Source organism: Periplaneta americana, chromosome 17, assembly GCF_040183065.1.
Source record: "Periplaneta americana isolate PAMFEO1 chromosome 17, P.americana_PAMFEO1_priV1, whole genome shotgun sequence".
Classification (NCBI taxonomy): Eukaryota; Metazoa; Arthropoda; class Insecta; order Blattodea; family Blattidae; genus Periplaneta; species Periplaneta americana.
This window is the reverse complement of record NC_091133.1, coordinates 76,088,625-76,114,510: the sequence shown is the minus strand read 5'-3', so window position 1 is coordinate 76,114,510 and position 25,886 is coordinate 76,088,625. Positions and strand designations below refer to the sequence as shown.

At 36.2% G+C, this 25,886-nt stretch overlaps 1 protein-coding gene across 1 annotated transcript in view; it reads right to left on the bottom strand.

The window, feature by feature from the left end:
* Cad87A (cadherin 87A) overlaps positions 1–25,886 on the bottom strand; it is a 237,899-nt gene that overhangs the window by 30,326 nt on the left and 181,687 nt on the right. Inside the window, exons 19-29 of the mRNA XM_069815945.1 lie at positions 25,622–25,754; positions 22,744–22,959; positions 20,197–20,354; positions 19,671–19,943; positions 18,243–18,429; positions 16,743–16,963; positions 11,629–11,826; positions 11,168–11,339; positions 10,181–10,383; positions 9,952–10,060; positions 20–309 (exon numbers count right to left, since the gene is read on the bottom strand). Coding sequence (XP_069672046.1) covers positions 20–309; positions 9,952–10,060; positions 10,181–10,383; positions 11,168–11,339; positions 11,629–11,826; positions 16,743–16,963; positions 18,243–18,429; positions 19,671–19,943; positions 20,197–20,354; positions 22,744–22,959; positions 25,622–25,754 — 2,160 coding nt within the window. The remainder of the gene's footprint in view (positions 1–19; positions 310–9,951; positions 10,061–10,180; positions 10,384–11,167; positions 11,340–11,628; positions 11,827–16,742; positions 16,964–18,242; positions 18,430–19,670; positions 19,944–20,196; positions 20,355–22,743; positions 22,960–25,621; positions 25,755–25,886) is intronic.

The window sequence follows — 25,886 nt, the reverse complement described above, 5'->3', positions numbered from 1 at the left end:
TGTATATAGTTCCACTTACATGAACTTTTGTTGTTGCTTCTCGCTCTGGATATGCTTTCTCTTTAGCTACAATATCCAACACAAATCTGTCTTGATTGTATTCTGCCATGTAGTTTGCTGTAACCAATTTTCCATCTTCTGTGACATTAAACGGTGATGGAATAATGGAGCCTCTTGAGAGATTTGAGCCAAATTTGTATAAATTGGAGGCTTTGATGTAATAAGAGACAGTTCCGTTATCTCCTGCATCAGGATCCACCGCTGACAATTTTGCCACAAATTCATTAATGTTTGCCATTGCGTTTACACCTAGAAAGAAATTTAAATATATAATGTTTCACTTATCAGCACAATAGTAATATCAAATTTCACTTAAGATGAGTGTTAGGTTCATATAAAATAGAATAAACATAGGTCACTTGGACACTTTCCTCTATTAGGAAAATTTCAGAGGTGTTAGTTCACAAAGAGATCAATAGCATGTATGAGTTCAGATACACAATTTAACATCCATACAAAAATAGGACTGCTCCTAAATACATGGAAAACATAATTCTTGCAAAAATATAACAAAAATGCTTTATTTGGTATCTTCTGGACATAAAACAGAAAAAAAAAAACGAACAAAATTAATTAATCTTTTTTCGCTTATAAAAATATAATAAACTCAGTTTCAAAATATAATATATTACTATAAACTTGTTCACCTTCATTATGGTACTGGTATTTTCACGTTACTGTACTCACTTTTATCAATTGGGAGTACACCTTACAAATTAGTTACAACACACTCAGTTTTGCAACAATACACACGACCATTGACAAATTCTGAATGTTTCTTATTATTTATAATATACAGTTTTCAATCTCGAATGCTTCCAGCATGTGTTAGCCATTTCCCAATCTGTTGCTAGCCCTTCACCTGCCATATTGGAATTTACTTCCACAGTGAAGTATATACAGAGTGATTGAGGAACTCTGCGACAAACTCTGGGGATCGATAAATCTCACAATGAGGATCATTTTTCGTGAAACAACCTATGTTCTCCGATGCCTTGTTTAGGAGCTATGTGACATGGGAAAAAAGACAGGCTTTAGTGACAGTAACAATTATGAAATGAATTATTTTTCAAGTATGTTTGCTGACAAGTTACAGGTGTTCAAAGTGTCTATCCTGAACCTGATTACATTCATTACACCATCGTAGTAGTGGTTATCGGACTCTGTCGAACATTACTGTCGAATTTGATCAAAAGCAGCGAATATTTACATAGTCAATTCCTTTCTGGTGTCAATTCAAGTGATGTACACTTCACATGTCCCCAAAGAAAAAGAAAAGATTAGGGGCGTGAAGTCAGGTGATCACACTGGCCACACAACAAGTCCCGCCCTCCCTATCCATTGGTCCCAGTAGATATTGTTCAGATGTGCTCATACAATCTGGCTGAAGTGCGTTGGGACGTCATGTTGGAATCACATGTCCTTGCACATCGTGAAGGGTACATCCTCCATGGGCAGCGGAAGCATGTTCTGAAGAGCACTCCATTCAAATGGGACAGCAAAATGACAGGACACTTGTAACCTGTCCGCAAGGGTACTTGAAGAAATAAATGAATAATTCACTTCATAATTAATTTTAAATGTCACTAATACCTGTCTTTTTTTCGAAGTAGCATAGCTCCTAAACAGGGCATCGGAAAACATGCATTGTTCCACGAAAAATGATCCTCATTGCAAAATCTATTGATCCCCAGAGTTTGCCGCAGAGGTCCTGAATCATCCTGTATATAGAGGCTGCTATTCAATCTTATGATTGACTACAGGATTGAGAGTGTAATTAAATGTTATTACAGTGTTTAATCTTAATTTAAATTACAATAAATCTCCGAAATGATATCCATCTGCTAATAGACAAGCTTCAATAAATTGTATAAATAAACTAGCTCCAGTTCTTGTATAATATACGTACCAAGGACATTACGAATATCATGAAATGGGCACTAATGTAACTGATGAGGTACTTCTGAACACCAATAACGATTATTTTTGGAATTTACATAACCCAATAAATGTAGCCATTCTTCATCAGTAAAAAGTATCAGTTCTGCATACAATCCCAACCTGTACTAATTACGAGACTGAATTTTAGGGTAGTCATTGAGATTATTCTGTCTTTGAACCACAGAAATCTTATACGGCCACAATTTCACTAATTATTTTGATATATATGCGCAATGTGCTGCTGAGTGCTTCAGAGATTTTTTTGGGCTCCTTTCTAATGCTGTTCCTATTTCATGCACATTCTCTTCTGTTAGAACAGTTCTTTTCCTGTTTGCCTTCTTGTCCAACATCGAACTTACAACAGAATCTCTTTATAATTGACTTGCTTGAAATGTTTACAGCAGACAATTTCTCACACTGTCGATTTGATCTATACTTAGCAAAAGTATTCACTAATAATATAATGACACGAACTGTTCCACACTTTGTTTTAAAGTTTACCTTAAGTGCAGTAACAAAGAGCTGACTGTCCAAGTACTCAACAAATGAGTGAGCAAGTACCGGTACCTGACAAATGAGTGATAAGTACAGCATCAGTCTTATCTCTCAAGTACTGGCAATCATGCATGAGCTTCTCAATATGGAGTTTCCATATAGTAGGCCAGGGCACTTGAAAACTCTATAGGCCTAATGTATCTTTCACATCTCTTGTATTAATTTTCATAATCACTTTTCAGGTTATGACTGTTGTCAATGTTGTTGTCAATTTGTAATGTTATTTCTTTAGCTTCACATTTGAAAATGTTTAATTTGATTTCCTTGTTTTCCAATGACTTTGACGTGTTAGTACTTTTGCAGCACCATTAGTTTCCAACTACGAGTAGTTTGTATAATGCTTGGTGCAAGTGCAGTCCTTGAATGAAAGATATGTGTAAAGAAAACACCTTTTAGGATATAAGGCTTTAATAAACAGAAAAACCAATACAGGTTACTAAAACAAACAAACACGTTGCTATGACACCAAGTAATTCATTTTTACTACATTCTTCCCCTCTTTGATGTTACTTGCTAACATAGTCATCCAGGTACTTAGGCGATACCCTTGTCCGATTATAACAACGAAGCTGCTGTTCTTGTAGACCATTATCACTATTATTTTCGTTCCCACCATTAACTGTAGAGTCCTGTCTTACAGGGATGCTGTTCTGTTCATCATTGACATACTCTGTGTGTTTTTCTATGAGATCCCGCCTGTGTTGTCATTCTCATGTGGTAACATAGATGGCGATTCCTGGGCACATGGAGCTAACTGCCTTGTAGAGACAGTATCTTCTCTACCATCCGAGTAGCGGACATGAGCATACTCAGGGTTCGCTTCTAGAAGTTCTACCTCATCAACCAAAGGGCAATATTTTGTAGGACGCTCATTACGTTTTAGCAACACTGGTCCAGGTGTTGTTAGCCATGTTGGTAGAGAAAAACCGTAAGATGATCTCCTGGGATGAACAAACATACGTTCGTGGGGAGTCTGGTTAGTTGCAGTGCACAGCAACGATCTTATTGAATGAAGGGCATCCAGGAGAACTGTCTCCCACTGTGATACTTCTTTCTACCTCTCAGAGCTAACAAAATAGTTTTCCATATTATCCCATTGTACCTTTCAGCTTGCCCATTGCCTTGAGGATTATACGGAGTAGTGCGACTAGATGCTATACCATGACTTGCTAAGAAAGCTTTCAATTCATACGATATAAGGGATGTACCTCTGTCTGAATGGATGTAAGAGGGCATACCAAATATGGAGAAAAGTTGTTGTAAACATTTAATTACTGTCGAAGACTTCATATCCGAGCAAGGAAATGCGAAGGGATATCTAGAATATTCGTCCACAACTGTCAGAATATACCAATTTCTAGTAGTTGAAGGGATTGGTCCCTTGAAGTCTATATTTAATCGTTCAAAGGGTGAGGTTGCCTTTATTAATTTTCCATTGTGTCTGAAAAATCTAGGTTTAAGTTCTGCACATACATTGCATGATGCAGTTACTTTCTTAATATCATCGAGTGAGTATGGTAAGTTTTTACTTCTTACCCAGTAATAAAGACGAATTATTCCAGGATGGCAGAGTGCTTGATGTAATGTTCTTAGTTTGTCTCCAGGCATTTCTGTAGCAGAACATATACGGGAGAATGCATCAGCAACTGCATTTTCTCGTCCAGGCCGGTAAACTATATCATATTTGAAATAACTACTGAAGCTTTCCTGGCGACGTGATAATTCGAAATTTTCTTGGGCTTCCAGCCAGGTCATAAGTTGGTGATCCACTGACGTTTCGAGGATGTTCATCTTCCTCTCTTCAGGGTTAAATGATATCTGAGGGTACCCAGCTCCTTAATTTATAGTGCCAGAGGGAGTCAGCTGAGGAGCTGTGCGCCGATTGGCTGTTATTAGTGCGGACCGCAGCGAGAACGCGACCGACGTGTCGTCTTGCTTTGTGCTTTCCGGCTGAATGACCTTGGCTCTCACGGTGGGCTCGGCGGACGAGTTCTCATGTGTCCTCCGCTGATGACGGCCCATCGTCCGGGCGGTGAGAAATTTAATAGCCGGTGCCCATGCCGCGCTTAGTTGGAGACCCGAGTCCCTGTTCAGGTTACTGCGTTCCACTGCTATGGCCAGGGTTTCTTTTACTCTTCTATCCCAATAGCCCGCACACTTTACCAGGTCCTCGGTGTTATTGAAATTAGCCCTATGGCTTTTTTCAATGCAATGTTCAGCCAATCCGTATTTTTCGGGCTGCATTAATCTGATGCTTCTTTGATGTTCCGAAAGACGCGTTGCTATTGTGTGTCCAGTCTGTCCAATGTAAGCCGCATCACATTCACACGGGATGCGGTAGATCCCTGGTACTCTGAGGCCTAGATCGTCTTTTACTGATCTGACCTTGTTCCTGATTTTCGGCGGAGGTTTGTGGATTGTTTTTATTCCATATTTGTGGAGCAGTCTGCTTATCTTTCCCGACAACTTCCCTGTGAATAGTAGACAGGCTCTGGCTGGTTTTTCCGCTTCTAGTGAGTCCGTGATGGGCTGCTGCTGCTGCTGCTTCTTGTGTCTTGCTCTATTCAAAGAGGCCATGATGTCTTTAGCCAAATATCCATTCTGCTGGAGGGTGAGCTTCAGGTGTTGAAATTCAGTGTCTAATTGCTCCAGATCCGATATAGAGACTGCTCTATGGGCCAGTGTGTTAAGTATGCCCATCCGCTGCGCTTTGTGATGGAAACTATTCGCGTTCAGGTACAAGTTGGTGTGTGTGGGTTTACAGTATACCGCATGGTCAAGAGATCCGTTGTTATTTCTGGAGATAAGGATGTCCAGAAATGGGAGTTTACCGTTCGTTTCAATCTCCATAGTGAACTGGATCTGGGGTCGTAGACTGTTTATATGCTTGAGAAAATCTGGTAATGTGTCTTGTCCATGAGGCCAGATGACGAACGTATCGTCTACGTATCTGAAGAAATGTGTAGGTTTTAATGGCGCTGTAGCTAGTATTTCATGCTCCAGATGCTCCATATAGTAGTTGGCGATGGCTGGTGAAAGCGGAGAACCCATGGCGACTCCGTCTATCTGTTCATAGTAGGTGTTGTTCTGTAGAAAATATGTGGAGGTGAGCGTGTGGCGGAACAATTCCGTGATGTCAGGTGGAAATTGATCGGAAAGCAGTAGCATGGCTTCCAAGAGTGGAACCCTGGTGAAGAGGGACACTACATCGAAGCTGACTAGAAGGTCGGACGGTTTCACTTTGATGTTGTCGAGGATCTGTAAGGTCATTCAGCCGGAAAGCACAAAGCAAGACGACACGTCGGCCGCGTTCTCGCCGCGGTCCACACTAATAACAGCCAATCGGCGCACAGCTCCTCGGCTGACTCCCTCTGGCACTATAAATTAAGGAGCTGGGTACCCTCAGATATCATTTAACCCTGAAGATGAGGAAGATGAACATCCTCGAAACGTCGGTGGATCACCAACTTATGAATTATATCATATTTATTACACGACAGTTCAAGTTGCCATCTCTTAATCTTCTCATTCTTTATCTTGTTCTTTGTAGTATTATTAAACATGAACATAACTGATTTCTGATCGGTTATCAGCTTAAAATAACGACTTATGAGGTAATGTCTCCATTTACACAAGGCCTCAACAATAGCATAGGCTTCCTTTTCGACAGCAGAGTGCCTCTGTTCGGTTTTAGAAAGAGTTCTAGAGAAGAAAGCAACCGGTCTCCCTGACTGCGACAAAGTCGCTCCAATAGCAAAATCAGAGGCATCTGTTTCAACTGTAAATGGGGAGTCTTCGTCAATAGAAGTTACAATTGAATCTGCAACTTCTTGTTTTAGACTCTTAAAAGCAACTGCAGCATCCTGAGTCATAGGAAAAGCCTTACATTGAACAAGAGGTCGTACCTTCTCGGAAAATTTGGGTATCCAGCCTGAATAATGTGCAAACATTCCCACTGCACGTCGTAAAGTGCGACTGTCACTAGGTTGAGGTAAATTTAACAGAGGGCGAAGTCGTTCAACATCTGGCTTGATGGTTCTATTCTCAATTGTATAGCCTAATAAATTGATACTGTACGTCTAGTAGAGAAGACAGATTTATTCTCATTTAGTGTGAGTTGAAATTTCTCTGCAGCTTTGAGAAAACGTTGCAAATTAATATCATGTTCTTCCTGAGTACATCCACATATTGTTACATCATCCAAGTACGAAAATGTGTCCTTTAGATTTTGTGATTCGATAATAGCGCCAATAGCTCTTTGGAAACATGCTACCCCATTCGTTACACCAAAAGGAATTCGACAGAACTGATATAATCCACCACACGCCTCGAAAGCCGTATATGGCTTAGCTTTCGATATAATAGGTATCTGGTGATACGCACTACGCAGATCTATAGTGCTGAATATTTCATATTTACACACTTTCCTTACAACGTCTTCTAATCGAGGTAGGGGATATGCGTCCAAAAGAGTGAATCTATTAATCGTCTGAGAGTAATCAATTACCATTCGTCTTTTATGATTATCACTGGAAGTGATTAAGACCTGTGCTCGCCATGGAGATCGACTTTCTTCTATGAATCCCTCTGATAATTTTTCAACTTCTCGTTTTATGAACTCATTGTCCTCATTTGAGTGTCATCGAGATTTTATGGCAATAGGAGTGCAATCAGAAGTAAGTGTGTTAAAAAGTGATGCTGGAGGGACAAGAGCAGTAACTAAACTGCATACTGAAAGAGGATCTTTAGATCCACCAAACGAAATATTGAGACTAGTGTGCTGTCTTAAAATGTCATGTCCAATAATTACATCAGCACATAAGCCTTTTAAAATTAGCAGGCTAATACGATTATATGTGTAATCCTTTAATTGTAATGTTACTATACACATTCCTTTCACATGAGATTGGAGAGATGTAGAAGCCATAGACACATGACCTTGAGCTGGTAAAATCTTGAACTTATGAGTAGATGCAAATTCAAGACTAATGAAACTTTGTGAACTTCCTGTATCCACTAATGTATCAGTTTCAGAGCCATTAACTTTAATTTATATAACGGCTTTAGAAAGACAGGATGGTGAAGCAGCTAAGAGGGATGCTGAAGTTTTATCTTGAGATTGTTTGAAAAATTTCGATTTACAAACATTAGCAAAATGTCCCATTTTGGCACATTTCTTACAGATGGCATTTCTAGCCGGACACTGAGTACGAGGGTGCTTTTCGCGACCACAAAAATAGCACATCATTTTCGTAGCTGCAGAAGTAGGTCCAGCTCCATAAATAGAGTTTTCATGGTTTAAAGGTTGTTTATTCTGGTCAAGTACAGCATTAACAGACGGATTTACAGCAATAAAAGATTTTGAATTTTGTTTCGCCATTTCTAATGATCTGGCTTGACTAATGGCAACATCTAATGGCAGTGTTAAGTTTTCAAGTAGATGTTGCCTTATATGCTGTGATAAGAGACCACTGATAAATGAATCACGTATAAATTCATTTTTATTTTGGTCAGCTGACACAGCCTTGAAATTGCAAGCTTTGCTTAATAATCTTAATGCTTCAACATATTGATCCACGGACTCACCCTGAAACTGACATCTAGTAGAAAGTTGGTACCTGCAAAAACTTCACTCTTCGGTTTAACATACAAGGATTCCAATACTGCGATAGCAGCAGAGTAGGTGCAAACTTCGCTGATATGCTCGTATACAGAGGGAGCAATGTAATTAGTGAGCAGCAAAAGCTTCTGTTCTACATTAGCTTTTGTAGATTTCACGAAATTTTTAAACGTACAATACCAATGTTTCCACTGCTGTTCTGCGCCATTAGTATTCACTTCTACATCAAATCTTATAGGACGTAATAATTTATCCATAGTTACCTTATTATTTTATGTTTTCTGTTTATTAAATTGTAAAGGAAACACCTTTTAGGATATAAGGCTTTAATAAACAGAAAACCAATACAGGTTGCTAAAACAAACAAACACGTTGCTATGACACCAAGTAATTCATTTTTACTACAATATGTAACCAATCTATTTGTATCTTTATTAACAGTAGAGCAGCACTGTCGGGTTCCTTAAAAGCCATTTGTAAGTAAGTAAGTAAGAGCAGCACTGTCAGCTATCAGTAAAAACAAAATTACCCTAGGAATCTACAACAGTACACAACTCTCGAAGAGGTTGCTAAGAATAACGATCTCTCTCATACTGGACAAAATGACATGAATGTAATTAGAGCAATGAAAATGCAGATGGAGCTACAAAACTGGCTTCAAGAACATATCCTATGGAGGTCAAATTCTGCGATCCCTATTTCCCCGGCAATAATAAAAGTAATAATGTTATCCAACATTACTCACACTCAATTTACAAAACATTGGTAAAACAATATCAGCTGTCGACAAGAAAGGGCTGCTGGCCCTTCATATACTGCGTAAAAGTCTGCGACTAATACTTAGGTTTCTAACAGGCATTGTACCTAAAAAAAAGCAATTGCATAAAACAGATCTGACTGATAATTCTAACTCAGGGTGTGGATTTGACTGATAATTCTGACTTTTGAGTGTTAGAAGGCAAAACAGCAGAACATATTTCTGTGTCATTGTCCTGTCCTATCAGAATTTAAACAATCTGTGTTGTAAAATTTTTGGCCTGACATGATCGTCATTATCATCAGCAATCCAATTTCTAGCATTCTCAAGTTCGTCCAGCATCATGGATGATTAAGTGAGGTATAAGTCACTGAAAATAAGAAGCAGCTAAGAAGGTAGCAACACAATGGCTCCATATGAATAGTGTAATGATACTAATGAAGGCAAAATGAGTCCGAGATCCAATGCTGAAAGTTACCCAGCAATTCTGCTTCGAGTGGTTGAGGAAGAACTAAAAAAAAACTACAACCAGGATTTGAACCTGGGTCTGCTCGTTTCACGGTCAAGAAGGCTAACAGTTATTTCACAGTGATGAACTTCGGTAAATTCGGCATAACTCTTAAAATTTACGATTCTTTAAAAAATTGTTTGTTTACTGTGAAGCTCATATGTACAGCTATTCACTGTTCAGTAAGGAAATTGCAGTTCCAAAATGGAGGAACGAATATCAAATATTTAACTATCCAACAGACCCTAATTTACTCTGATCATTAAAAGTATTAATAGAACTAACAATACTGTTATTCAGTTTTTTTTAATATCAGTCAGTAAAACACTATTACATCACTTTTTAATAGTCCATAGCTCAAAATCATTCAACACTGTACTGTAGTCCTATATCTTTAAAGATGACCAGCATTTGATAATCCAAAATAGATTAAAAGTGATCAATTCCTTCAACTCAAAATTAATCTACTAACTGTAATGAATAAAAACTTTTACATGACTTACAACTTACCAGAATAATAATTGCTGCGTTCAAATTTTGGTGGATTATCATTCTCATCTAATATTACAATTTTTACATGTGCAACACTTGTGTCTCTCTCTGAAGTATCTTTTTCACTCTGAAATTATAAATGAACATATATACAGAATAAATAAATATGCAAATGCTGATATAAGGAACACAAACGAAAATTCTAGACAATGAGACAATGTTGCAAATATTTAAAGTTCTACTTTACCTCAGACGGAAAATACTGTGGGAAATTGGTAGCTTTTATGTACAAATTATATTCGTCCCTCTTTTCACGATCAAATGATGTGTTGGTATAGATGCTGCCAGTTGTCCTGTCCAAGGTGAAGCTTCCATCCTCGTTGCCAGATATGATATAGTAAAATATCTTTGCATGTTTACCCACATCCCGATCCATTGCTGAAATTTTACCTGGTAAATGAAATAAATGAAAGATAGCATCAAATTCTGTACAACAATAATGCAATAAAATAGAAGCAACTCTCTTTAATAGTGACTTCCCAGAAGTAAATGTTACAATACTTACTAAATATCTATTATCAACAGATTAAACATCACCTTCCAGAAGTAAATTTGTCACAATCTTTATTAAGTACCTATTATCAATCGAGTATTTTTTTTTTAATTTTACTTTATTTAACGGTGCTGTGTCAACTAAGAGGTTATTTAGCGTCGATGGATTTGGTGATAGTGAAATGATATTTGGTGAGATGAGGCAGAGGATTCGCCATAGATTACCTGACATTTGCCTTACGGTTGGGGAAAACCTCGGAAAAAACCCAACCAGGTAATCAGCCCAAGCGGGAATCGAACCCACGCCCGAGCGCAACTCCGGATCGGCAGACAAGCACCTTAACCGACCGAGCTAAGCTGGTGGCTATCAATCGAGTGTATTAAATATTACTAAATAAAAAATACAACAATTTCTTGTCTTTCAGCACCTTTAAAGTCAGGAATTATTCACACACAAACTTTAAAATAGTTCCGCTCATTATCTTGCTTACAGTCAGCTTGTATGAAATTTATCTTGATATTATTTTTGTGCAATTTTTTATATTCTTGTAATTTTTTACAAATGCTTCTGTACAGGATAAACATTCGGCATTTCATTACTAGTATTAGTTCTTATTTAAAAATTAAATGGTTTACATTATGGTACAGTACTTCGAACTTTGAAGATACCGATAGTACATACCTATGAGGAGACTTATTTGTGAATTTTCTGCTACTCGAAAAATGTAAGGATTGGTGGATTCAGTGAGTGGAAATTCAGGTCTATTGTCATTAGTATCGACCAGAAGGACAGTGAGAAAACGCAGTGTCTCATGTGAAATAGGAGATCCATGATCTTTGGCTACCAGCACCAACTGTAAGTAAAAAATATTATATTTCTTTTCACATAATACACGCACAATGCAAACACAAAATACATTTTATAATTATGCTACAAAATACGTTTAACATGTCAATTGGCATTTCTGTACCATTATTTTACTCGCAAATATATAAAAGAAGAACTGTGGATAACTCCATAAATGTTACGAAAGAAAAGAGAAAATTCTAGTAGATCTACTCTATGGGTAATTACAATAGTGAGAGATTCGTTACATGATTCTTTAAATAATTAATTGTGCTTTACTGCAGTAAATAGCTTACCTCGTATTTAGCTCGCACTTCTCTATCAAGAATGATCTTTGCCCGAATTTCTCCTGTGTCAGAATTGATTGCAAACTCTTCTGTCTCTTGTACATTCTCATTGCCGACTTTAAAATGATAGCTAATTTGTCCATTTTCACCTTGGTCTTTATCTGTTGCCTTTACAGTAATCACCAAAAAATTTGGTACTCCAGCATTCTGAAATCAACAATAAATAATGTTCTCCTCTTAAAAATTCAAAGTCGATATTTGCAGAATGGCAAAAACAAGAAAAGTGTTAGAGACACGTTTTTCATTTTTATTTTTACAATTTTGTGAATAAAACCTCAAAATCTTATATGGTTGCACATTAATTATATAATTCTTGATTATATGTGTAAAAAGTTTAATGTATTTTTTTACATTGTTTCAGCTACATTTTCTTTTTGATATGTCTATTATGTGTCTTCAAATATAAAGAAAAATGGTATGTAAGGGTGATATGTGTACAATTACAGTTAAAGCGTTCGTCATTATTACGATGTTATACTACTGCAGGGTCTACTGGCAATGACCTGTACAGCTTTCCGCTGCCTGTGCAGGAATGTTATACAAAATGGCACATTTCCTTGCCAGTGAAATTCATACGTGTTTCGCGCTATATTATCACTTAGGCCCTATCTCAGTTTTCGAACTGTTGTCCCCCGGCAACTTCTCTCACATGAATATTTGGCAAATACATTGCTTATTAAATACTCTTTGTTTGATTGTAAACAGTGGTCGAGGCAGATATTTATGATCGGTAAAGGTTGGTGGTAAGTGCAAGCGACAGGACAGTGATTTTGGTATTTTTTTCTGTTACAATTTTAATTGGAATATATGAGAAATAATTTATAGAATTTAATTAAATTAAATTATTGTTCATTTAACGATGCTCGCAACTGCAGATGTTATATCAGGATCGCTGGTGTGTCGAAATTTTGTCCCGCAGGAGTTCTTTTACATGCCAGTAAATCTACTGACATGAGCCTGTCACATTTAAACACACTTAAATGTCATCGACCTGGGCCAGGATCCAACCCGCAACCTCGAGCATAGAAGTCCAGGGCTATACCAACTATACTACCGAGGCGACTATATATATATATATATATATATAATACTACTACTACTACTACTACTTACTGGCGGTTCATTGCCGCCCTCACATAAGCCCACCATTGGTCCCTATCCTGAGCAAGATTAATCCAGTCTCTATCATCGTATCCCACCTCCCTCAAATCCATTTTAATATTATCTTCCCATCTACGTCTCGGCCTCCCCAAAGGTCTTTTTCCCTCCAGCCTCCCATCTAACACTCTATATGCATTTCTGGATTCGCCCATACGTGCTACATGCCCTGCCCATCTCAAACGTCTGGATTTAATGTTCCGAATTATGTCAGGTGAAGAATACAATGCGTGCAGTTCTGTGTTATGTAACTTTCTCCATTCTCCTGTAACTTCATCCCTCTTAGCCTCAAATATTTTCCTAAGCACCTTATTCTCAAATACCCTTAATCTATGTTCCTCTCTCAAAGTGAGAGTCCAAGTTTCTCAACAATAAAGAACAACCGGTAATATAACTGTTTTATAAATTCTAACTTTCAGATTTTTTGACAGAAGACTGAATGATAAAAGCTTCTCAACGGAATAATAACAGGCATTTCCCATATTTATTCTGTGTTTAATTTCCTCCCGAATATCATTTATATTTGTTACTGTTGCTCCCAGGTATTTGAATTTTTTCACCTCTTCAAAAGATACATTTCCCAATTTTTATATTTCCATTTCGTACAATATTCTCGTCACGAGACATAATCATATACTTCTTTTCGGGACTTAATTCCAAACCTATCTCTTTACTTGCTTCAAGTAAAATTCCCGTGTTTTCCCTAATCGTTTGTGAATTTTCTCCTAATATATTCGCGTCATCCGCATAGACAAGCAGCTGATGTAACCCGTTCAATTCCAAACCCTCTCTGTTATCCTGGAATTTCCTAACGGCATACTCTAGAGCAAAGTTAAAAAGTAAAGGTGATAGTGCATCTCCTTGCTTTATATATATAATAATAATATGAATAATATGAAAAAGAAAAAATAAATCATATTGGTAATAGGAAATGAACTGTAAAGAATCGATTCAGAGGTTGAGGCACATATTTATGGTCGGTGGTTGGTGGCAGTAATCTGTCGACATGATATCTCCTAGACCCGTACAGCTACAAAAAGGAACATGGTGTACATGTGCATAAGAAAATAATGAGACATATTGTATGTGAAACTAATTCAAGAGTATATATTGCACTTTAATAACTTAACAGCCTTTACTGAACCTATACTTACATTGGCTCCAGTACAGTCTATAAATATACCGAATTAAAATCTCCATTTATATGTTTTTATGGGGTATGAAGGGAAAAATACTTAAATGAGAAAAACGTATAACTGATATGTCCTTTAATAGCATGTGAAATAGCATTAATTAATAACACGTGATTATTTTATAAAAAAATCAGTCATTTTGCACTGTTTGCTCCTGAGGAATAAACCATGCCCTCAAATAGTGATAGATGTTTCATAATTTGTTCAGTTACATCATGATGTGTTATGAAAAGTTTCGACGTTTCTAACGCAGTAACAGTGTCATTAATGGAGGCATGCATGAGCAGTTTCGAATTTCATCTTAACAATGAATACGTGGGCCTACTGTATTTTCGCGTTCTTACATTTTCACGGCGAACCTAATTTCCAGCAAAATTGATTTATAACCAGTGATTTAGTTGGGAAAAAATATTTACAGGAACTCATCTTACCAATTTAGCAATTGCCAATGGACTCGTACTAGGTATAAAGTTTGACATCCTCATGTTTCCAACATGCATTCATTTTATTTTCCAGAACAGCATTCCAGCCCAACTAAACCACTGTTTAGAACGTATAAATAATGTTCCGTATCTCATATAAGTGCAAAAAAAAAAACGGATATTCGAAACAAATTAATGTGAAGGGTATATGTCAGAGGAAGAACAATTGCTGGATACATCTCAAGTCTCATTACTCATTTACTTACAAATGGCTTTTACAGAACCTAGAGGTTCATTGCCGCCCTCACATAAGGGTACATGTACGTGAACGACCACAAATATTATCAGAAAATGCAGGCTCTAAATTTCTAAAATTTTATAAGAAAATGAACTCACAATTGAACAAAAATTACAAGATACCACAACAAGACTTATTAGAACTTAAATATCTGATGAAAGTATAAAAAAGATTACTAATAAAATTTTTCAAACCAGTTTTATCAAAGTATGAAAAAAAAAAAAAAAAAATTCTGCAGTTACATCATTAGATAACCATAACATTGTTATGGTCTCTCCGACATCTTTAATATTTTTCCTGCATGTAATAAACTTATTTATGAAAAGTAGACTACTCTCAGACATGTAAAGTTGTTTATTTTAATACAATTAATTTTTTATTTGTCCTATATAAAATATATTAAAATTTACATAATGCTTTGTGATATAATTTTTATATTTTCAAAGAAATGGGCATTATTGTAGTCTACATTTTGCATAAATACATGTTAAATCAGTGTACAACATTTCAGAATTCATCTCTAATGGTTGTGGAGTTATGAAATAATGTGTGTAAAATTTTCAAATTTCGAAAATTTAATTTAAAGTAAAAAGTGAATTCTAAAAAATATTACTAGTAACCTTTTTTATACTTTTATCAGATATTTAAATTCTAATAAGTCTTCTTGTGGTACCTTGTAATTCTTGTCCAATTGTGAGTTCATTTCCTCATAAAATTTTAGAAATTTGGAGCCTGCATTTTCTGATAATATTTGTGGTCGTTCACGTACATATACCCATAAGCCCTCCATTGCTCTCTATCCTGAGCAAGATTAATCCATCAGACCCCACCTCCCTCAAATCCATTTAATATTAACCTCCCATCTACGTCTCTGCCTCCCAAAGGTCTTTTTCCCTCAGGTCTCCCAATTAATACACTATACACATTTCTTGATTCACCCATACGTGCTACATCCCCTGCCCATCTCAAACATCTGGATTTGATGTTCCTAATTATTGTATGTCAGGTCAAGAATAAAATGCGTGCAGTTTCTTGAGTCTGATTAGAGTCGACAGCATTTAGGAAGGCGGTTGACTGCTATATGCGCCATAACATTTCTGGTATGTGATGCCACAAGCTTGTACAGTAGAACTAATAGGAATCAGTCTGTAACAAGTGCTTCCCGAATTCGTTTGTTCACGTGTGAGTGTTTCAATACATTGAATAAGTAAACTAATATATACTGCGTCTGCTTGTGTGTAAGATAAATAAATGGAAGGAGAGACTGTAAAAAGACTAGTATTGCGCAGGCAGGCGCTGGAAATAGTGTTTAAGGCATATAATTGTTTTAAATACATAGATGAGCAGAACGCTGCCAGTCATCATGATGCTGGCTGCAACGTTGCAAACATGCAAGAAACGACTGCAGAAGCATGTGGTGTAGGATTGAGAAGTGTGCAAAGAATATTGTTAGTGAAGGAAAGAGGGTTTGTTTGGTGTCATGTTTACAATAATCAACAGCTAAGTTCATTACTGTCTTTTGATAATTTAAATTCTCTCCTGCGCTATTTGTATTACACGTGTGTGAAGTACGATGTGACAATGTTGTACGCTGCCTTGCTCTCTCTATCTGTCTCTCTCTCAACGCAAACGTTAGCAGACGATTGCCTTCCCAATTGCCATCGACTCTAGTGAAATATATTACTAGTCAGTGATGTATGCAATGGGGGAGGGAAAGGAATTGGTAACCCTACCCCATTATCTCTTGGCTTAGTTGCCCCGTGAGTGACGCCTTATTGGTGTCACTTATGAGATTCCAACCAAAGATGTTTTATACTTTAACTGTTCCAACCAGTCTTTGGATTGTTGATTAAATATAGGCTACATACGTATAGAAATTTTGCCAGGAACTCAGGATAAATGAAAAGAATAAGTGTGAAAAATGCATCAGTACAAAACATATAACAGAAATTTTACTGTATATAGAAAGATAGTAATGCAGAATGTTCATACTTCTGGAACTTCGATTGTTGCATTCGGAAGTGATGGAATAATGAATACAGGCTTATTCTGGTTCACATCTCGGATTTCTATATTGATAGCTGCTGTGTCTGCATGTGGACCATTTCCTTCCTCATCTCGTCCTTCCACTACCAGATTGAACTCCCGTGGTTTTCCTTCCAAGGATTCTGCTGGATACAAGATTCCTGACTCGGCATCCAGTTTAAACACACCTAGAAATAATACAGATAGTACAAACATATCGGTATTAATTATAACATATTTTCTCATTTTATGGAAGTAGGCCTGCATTCAAATACAGTCAAATCTCTATACAGCGATATTTAGGGGAACAAAGAAAATTACTGTCATAAAGAGATGTATTGTTATAAGAGTTAAATTGGTAAGAGGCTTTCTATTCAGCTTACTTGGTGTGTATATTATGGTACAAAGTGATAAAATTATCAGTGAAATCCTCTTAATATGCTGCCCATTGTATTGTCCTACGTTTTTTGAAAGAACTCACTTATGTCAGTTTGTTTCAGAGCTCTCTTCACGGAAATTGACACACACAAAGATCTTATTAAATCCGAAGACACTACATACTGTACTCTTCTGGAACATCATTGACACTAGATAGGTGTTAATGTGATTCACACGCTGTTACTGCCTCTCCTGAAGTTATAGTTGAAGTGACTTGTTTCTCCAGATCCCGGCGAAGAAAGGATATCCAAAGTAAATGTGCAGTGGTCAGTTAAACTGAGATTCCCCCTCAAGTAATATCACGTACCGTACCTTACTGTATTGCTTAGCGACAAACATTTCATTTTACTGGATTTATCGTAGTAGAGAGAGAAAATATTACACTCTATTTCGACCATTAAAGTATATCATTCAATAGACATATATCTCAATAGAGGATATCGTTATATCAGAAGAGTAGAGACTAAATTCTAAGACGCTGCGAAATTCCCATGTTAATATTTTTAACGAAAAGAAAGTAATCCAGCTAAATCAGCACACGCTGTGACGTCATTCCGCTCGTCGGGTAAGATCTGGGGTTCGATCTCGGGTGGTGACGGGATTTTCTCGTTGCCAAACTTCCAGAATGGCACCGAGGTTCACTCAACCTCCTATCGAATTGAACATTGATTCTTTCCCAGGGGTAAAAGGCGGTCGGAGCATGATGCAAACTAAACCACCTCATTCTAGTGCCAAGGTCATGGAAAGCATGAGGCTATACCTCCATGCCTCCCAAGTGCCTTCATGGGATGTGAAGGGGTTAACTTTACCGTTGCCTCTTTACTTCTCAGTCTCACAATATTATAAGCCTGAACAGATTTACAATGCTGGAATATGGCAATTTCTTTCAATGAAAAGTTCTCATTTCAAACAAATATTTTAATATCCAAAAACACAATGAAATTGTTATTCCATTACTTAATTTAAGTTATTGGCCTGTTCAAAATTCGTACGTCCTATAATGTTACAAAACAAATGTAAAATACTCACCACCTTCATTGCCTGACAGAATGGAATATCTCACTGCACCATTCTTTCCTTCATCTGGATCTTCAGCACGAACCTGCAAGATTGGTGCTGGAGGGTGCAATCGCAGGTTTTCCATAACAGATGCTTGATAAACTCTTTGTGTAAACACAGGGGAATTGTCGTTTGCGTCTTTGAGGTGGATATGAATCTGTACAGATAAAATAGGTTGTAAACATTCCAAAACCTGTGAGTTTAAGGCGTATTTTCTTTACCTTTAGATGATGTATCGTAGACTAACTTTTTAGGGTTATAGGTGAGATCAAAACAAGCATATTTTTAAGTAAACATGGCTCCGAAGTTCTTCCTTACAAAGTTATAAGCTGTCAAATTGGACCCATGTCCTGGCTTCTGAGATCAATGGTTCTGATGTTACTGATTTTTGTTTATAGAAGCACATATACCGAAAAAACATAATTTACAATACACCAGTAAAAAAAGAAATATTTTGTTCTTCATATTGCAGAAGATCCAACAACCACCAAATGATGTCGGAATTTTTGAAGGCACAAATAAGGTAATCCCTGCCAAGTACCAAAGTATTCGAACAAATGTAACTTTTTGTTCGGAAAAAGAATTTTGAAATGTTACATTTGTTCGGATCAAATTTCTGCACATTTAAAGGACAAAACTAAAACTCTTTCAATAATTTATTAACATAATAGCCTACACTCTGATTGAGGTCCTGACTGATATGTACATCTATTATCAGGCAGTATATCTTACTTGATGATATGTGTCAGAGGAAGAACAATTGTATGTAAGCTTATGCATCTGAAGTCTGATTAGTGTAATATGTAGCTAATCGGCGATGTATGCAATAGAGGGGGAAAGAAACTGGCCATCCTATCCCATTATCTCCTGGCTTAGTTACCTCATAAGTGGTGCCTTATTAGTGTCATTTACGAGGTTCAGACATGTCTTAGGACAGTTAACTAAACAACTGCTCTCTTAAATTGACTGAGCATATTGGAAATTAAATCAATGGCTTTCCGAAAACACGTTACGAAATGTTCCATATAAAAGAATTTTTATCTTGAGAAGGAAGCAAAAACGAGCAAAATTGTATTAAACTTTTTTGTTTGAAATATCTCAAAGAATAATCCCCAGAAATTAAATACATTACTTACGGTTTACCTTGTATAATCTTGTTTTCAGTAATACTTTAGAACTCAATCTCAAACTTAAATCACCTTAATTTGATATTATTCGTATTACGGTAAAACATTGACGGCTGTCACATGCTCACAATATGCAATAATAACATACTGTCTTGTAAATTGCATGACACAACGTAAAAAAAATCATTAAAATCTTACAAAACACCAAATTTGAAAAACTAACATTACTTACGAGGTGACCTAAAATGTCAAAATATCTGATATTGCTTACCGGAACAGCTACAGTTCTCCTCGTTTCAGGTGGAGCCCCATCACTGGCCATGACCTGGATGGTGATGTCAGGGGTGACCTCTCTATCTAACAGAGCAGGATTGGCGACAGTCACTTCTCCAGTATTGTAATTGACACTGAAGTCAGAGCTGTGCTCTCCCACAAGACTGTATGTCACTGCTCCAATCACACCTTCGTCCCCATCTGTTGCAGTTACAGTAATTACGTGCGTCTTCTCTGGGGAGTTTTCCATCACTGTTGCTTCATACATTGGCTGAAACAATGTTAATTATTAGGGGAACTGAAATATTACTTGCAGTTGTAGTCCTAATATTTTAGATATGCTAAAAATCCGACAAGTAAAAACCAGAAGTTCGCACTGATGTTGATAAATCTAGACATCCTTTGTAAGATATGAATGAATGGGACCATTCTTTTATAATAGCCCTGTATTTATTTAACATAAATTTTCCGTACAGAATATCACCAATCATAAATGCATGCAACTCTTAATCACATTATGTTACCTGTGAAAAGACTGGATCCATGTCATTTATGTTAAGGACATTTACTGACACATCAGCAGTGGCTGACTTCTGAGGCACTCCTGAATCATAGGCTATAACTGTGAAGTTAATTCGTTTCACAGATTCGTAGTCAATTCTTTTTTTCGTTCGTACCACACCTGTAAATAAAGAAAACTACTGATGTAATAATAGTATATTATATGACCAGTTGCAGAAGTGCAGCTTTATGCAAGAAAGGGTCACATCCACTAGTGAAATAAAGCTACTTTTGCAACTCGGCCTGGTCGTATACTAGTATATTATGAAAAAAGTTGATAATGTTATACTTTATGGCATGAGCCAATGTTTAGGAAACAAGAGACTTTCCTAATTTTGACGGGTGAAATCTGTATAATATTATAAGTGTTTTATATGCTATTCTGTTTCGTATGACAGGATTTTATAACAATAAATAAATAGCATATTAGATGTGTAATGATGAGTAGTTTGACATCATGGTCCATGAAGAAAGTGGTTACTATGACAACAATGATATATTAAATATTATTATTTGTTTCATAATAATAGAAGTCATGGCGTTTTAGTTGGCATGGTAATATTTTATGGTACTAATACAATAATATGGCATATTATGAACGATTTTCACTAATGATAAAGACTGTTTATAATGCTGTGTATTTTGCCAAAAATTATAAATTTGTAATAAGACTAGTAAGACCACCTATAACATTTAGTTTCTTTTATCCAGGATGCCATATTAATGTTTCTTAGTAATCATATTATAGCAACATAAAATCAGTAAGCATTGTTGTTTTTTTATTAATTATTGCGAAGAGCGTGTCATAACATTTTTGTAACATGTTGCTATGTAAAAAATTGTAGCAACGTGTGTTTTATTTTACACGAAAAGGAATTGATATTTTTAAAATAGTTTTCTATCTCCAATGAATCAATGTTAAAATGTATTATATGCGAAAGATAAAAAACTGAAGAGAAACATCAGTGTTATAAACTGCATTAGCGTAAAAAATGATTTGGTTGCTTTCCTTCATACAACATTTAAAGGAACCCTTAGACCCCTTATACTGAGTTGTGCAACAACTTTTTCCATCCGAAATATCTTCTTTATGTTTGACTGAAAAGGTTACTGCACAGCAGCTGCATGGTATTATATAAACCATGGGACAAGGAAACAAATTTCCTCTATGTTTAAGCATTTCGAGGTATCAAGAGTACCTTTAATTTTTTTATTTACACTGTACATTTTTTTCATTACCGTACCGTACTAATTTTGAAGAGAAATTTAAGAAAAATATAAAAATACAATGCATTGTCTCAATGCTTGTATTCTGCCATTCTCAGATAAAAATGTCACTCACTGTAGGTATGTTTAGGTTGTTCTTTCCTGCAGTGGAATAAGTGAATTTCATTTACTCGCGCTTTGGTAAGAAAATAAACGAAACACTTGAGAAATCGTAATGGCAGTGTTAACTTTTAAGATTTTTCTTAATATTGTCCCCTGCAAGGCAAAGTATGTTAAGTGCTACTTTTGCCGAAAATCAGTTATGGTGCTTAGAATAAATTGCCCAGCACTGCACATCGACTGTAAAAGTTTCCCTCTGATAAGTTGGTTTAAACTTTGACTATCGTATTCACCACCATGTTGGGTAAGTATCGCAACTGCCTCTCCTGTAAAGTTAACAAAATGATGCTTACAATACTCTGTCTTGCAATGGGCGAAATGTGAAGTTTCCTTGCAATATCTCATTGCATCTACTACAACCTTGTGTATAACAATAACGATGAATATTAATGTAGAGTACTGTACCTACCATTTAAAAGAATTAAAGTTGGCCTTTACATTTCAGCAATGTTACAACATACATAAAATTTGTCTTTCTCATTACATGCACTCTTTGACGAATAACCTTTCAGGAAATAAACAATAAATATATTACAGGTGACAAAAGTTCCTTAACCATTACACAGAGCATCTGCCAGGTAAAAATTTTCACTCAGGTAATTGAAATCAGCCTCTTACTCTTATACTGGGCAATTCAAAAGGCGTGCTGAAACTGAAGGAGCTTATGGGGGGGGGGGTCGAAATATAATTTTATTGCATTACACTGGTAGGAGTTCCGTTTTATTCAATGATTTTTCTCTCATGGGACTGACAATATTGTTCCATTTCCACTTTAGATAGGATTCTGTTTTGAACTGTATAAAATGCATTATAACTTCAGGGGACCAGAAAAACATTTTGTTTATGGCAGGTCTCCAGTTTATTTCTGTTCCACTTTAGGCAGGTTTTACTTGTATTAGATAATACATAACAATTATAGAAACGTCAATAGTTGAAGATGATGACAATCAGAATTCCACTGCACTTTCAAAAGTTGTTCCATCACCGACTTTAAAACTCAATGAAATAATAATTTTGGAGTGGTTTATTCAAGTATAATTTTAAAATGAAATCCTGTGCTCAGTTATTACTAACAGCCATACCTGACAATATGTCACTAGTATAAAGTAAGTAGGTCTAATTACCTGTAGCGTTGTTTATCTCGAAGTATGGACTTTCTGGTTCTATAGTGTATGCAGCTATATTGGAATCAACATCTGTAGCAGAAAATGTATCCACAATGGAACCAACTGGCTGTTCTTCAGGAATGTCCAACATGTAACGAGGATCTTCTTTTGTCCATGGTCTATTGAAAACGGGAGGATAGTCATTTACATCAATGATTGTAATGACCAATATGCCTGAAAATAATAATTAGAAAACATTTTATGATGAAGGTGAAAAATATCAGGATGATATTTTGAAATGTCTTTTCATTATTAAAACACTATCTACCAGTATTAATTTACCATTATGTCTATTTAGCAGTACATTTAAAAATATCTACATACATAGGCTACTAATGTATGGTAATTTTATTATTTAAAAAAATGTTAAGATTATTACATTTTCTAGCAAGACAATTGACTACCCCACAGATCGTAAATTGAAGACATTCACTTTTTTCTAATGCCGCGCCATTTAAGCCTCTGACTACTTTTTGGCAGTTATGATCAGAGGTAAGAAGTTCGTACCAAAACTGTTAAGTTGTGTGAGCTTGGACTATATATCTGAGTGAACTGTAGTGACACAGCTTTCAACATCAACGAAACAAACATGTGCAATTTAACACATTATCGATTTGTAAGCCAAGAAATTTGATTGTTGTTGTTGTTTCTATTAGGAACCTATTGTTAATTATTGCGCTTGAAATTTGTGAGGTTGAAGTTGGACAGGATTTAAATTGAATTATGTTAGTTTTGTTAAAATTGAATACTAATTTATGGACAGTCGAAAGTAAAGTAAGAACCAGCAGTTTCAGTTAGAACAATTTTGGAATATGCACAAACCAGAACCGATATACTATATATATATATATTTTTTTTCCTTTTATGGAGAAGGGGTCCGAAGGCTTACAATACAGCCTGAGGTTTAGCCTATTGTGCTTACTATTCCTGTTCTGTGAATGATATTAATTGTCGCCTGTCATGCTCGAATACATCACGCTGCAATGTGAACTTAACCCAAGCTATGGTATTGATAATAATGATATGTGAATTAATGATGGCGAAATGAGTCCGAGGTCCAATGTCGAAAGTTACCCAGCAATTCTGCTCCAACTGGTTGAGGAAAAACCTGGGAAATTAATGAAAACTAAACAAAAACTGAGCACTTGTGAAATCAACATTTTGAGGATTATTCAAGGGAAAACATTATTTGACAGAATACGTATCTAATACAGAAATTAGAGTAAACAGTAAAATTCAAGACCACTAAATTTATTGAACATAGAAGAAATTATTGGAAGGAGCATATAGATGGAATGGAGGCGGATTGAATGGTGAGAAGAGTCAAGGAAGACAGACCCCTAGATTGCGAGAGAAGAAGAGGGACTAGAGCAGGCCTGCACAAGGTTTGTGCTCTCCGAGCCGGCTCACAGCTCATGAGCGGAATGCAGATATTAGCTGCGCTCTGTATAAGGGTGGACTGGAAGAAGGGGTGGATCTCGTACAAAATAAACACAAAAGGAAGTACGGTACTATTACGAGTGCTTATGAAATGAATTCCTGTTCAGTGTTTGCAAAACTATCTTGGACTATTATTAATTAATAAAGAAGTATTTATTTTACAGAAGTAATAGAAATTCTATAGCTACTTAAATGTACAATATCATTTTGTTATATTTTTATTTATCAGTACATCAAAAGAGCTTTTATGCTGTTGGCAGCTGAAAGGAACAGTAGCCTACTGATCATAATGAAACATCAGTTACAGATGTTCGATGTCTGCCTTTATTAAAGTTGATTATAGAAAACAGTTGCTCACAAATAAAAATGTTGAGCCAAACATAGCAATCATTTTCACAGCCAGCCTGTGTAGTCGTGGATATTATTGCTAGTGTTTAATCTTGTAAAACTCAACCAGGCTAGTAGTATTATTCAAACGATCTTTAGCCCTTAGGTCACATTGAAGATCAATAAGTTCGAGCTGTAAATCATTAAATGTTATCTTCCGTCTTTTAGATTCCTCCATACTGTACTGTATATGGCAGTAAGTAAGCTACGTGAAACAGTTACTGAGAATAGGTCTACACACTGCACTCCTCGAGATAACTGAGTGGTCGTTTCCCTCTCCTCTACCCATAGCAAGTCTATGTCATTCTGGTGTATCTTCCTCTCCGTTTTGGCGAGCGGTAAACACCGCTCTCCTGTTCTGAATGAGTGTGTGCGCTCGTTGAGCGCTGTTTGTGCAGGCCTGGACTAGAGGAAAGGATTAGTGGTGAATGGATGCACCTCTTCAGAGGAAGAAGCTTAATAGCAGAAACAAACAGGATGAAGACAATACCAACATCAGAAGAATACAAAGACAATCTATGTAGATTGCTCTTGTTTCAAAATAAAATTCTTGTTTATAGTCACTTTGTACAAACTGTCCTTAATTAGAATTGTTACACGTCTCGAAAAATCGGGGTTATTTCGATTTTTGAGCTTCAAAAAGTATCCTCTAAGTAATAATAATAAAAGAGAATTTGGGGAACTGAATGGAAGATAAATTCTGAAAGAAATATATTTTATTTTTCTCCACGAAATAAACAATTATGATTTGAATGATAACAAGCATTTTTTTTAAATTCATTCCAGTTAATGATCAAATTACAGAAGGCATTACCAGTAGAACTTAATTTGAACCGTTATAAGATACAAGAGTACGACAGTGCCTTTGTGATAAATGGTGTATACCAGGTGTGCAGGCTAAATGAGCATTAAAGATTTTCAAATTATCACGATTTAGGCCTATATTATGTTTAAAGAAGATTAATCTTAATAGAACAGGAATTTTCTTAACTCTAACAGTATTAAATACCTTTCCCTTGTTGTGTAGTTGGAGCTGTTGTGTCGAGAACAAGCACAGTAAGACGGACGACTGCTGCGACATCTCGGTCCAAATCCCTCATCACTGTTACTTCACCACTCGATGGATCGACAGCAAAGAAGCTCTATATAATTGAATAAGAATGTTATTAATTAATATCGTAGATCTGATACCTAGAAAAATTATTTTCAAGTATTTTTATGCTATAAGGAGAAAGCATGGCAGGAAGAGGAGATGGAACAGGATGAATAATTTA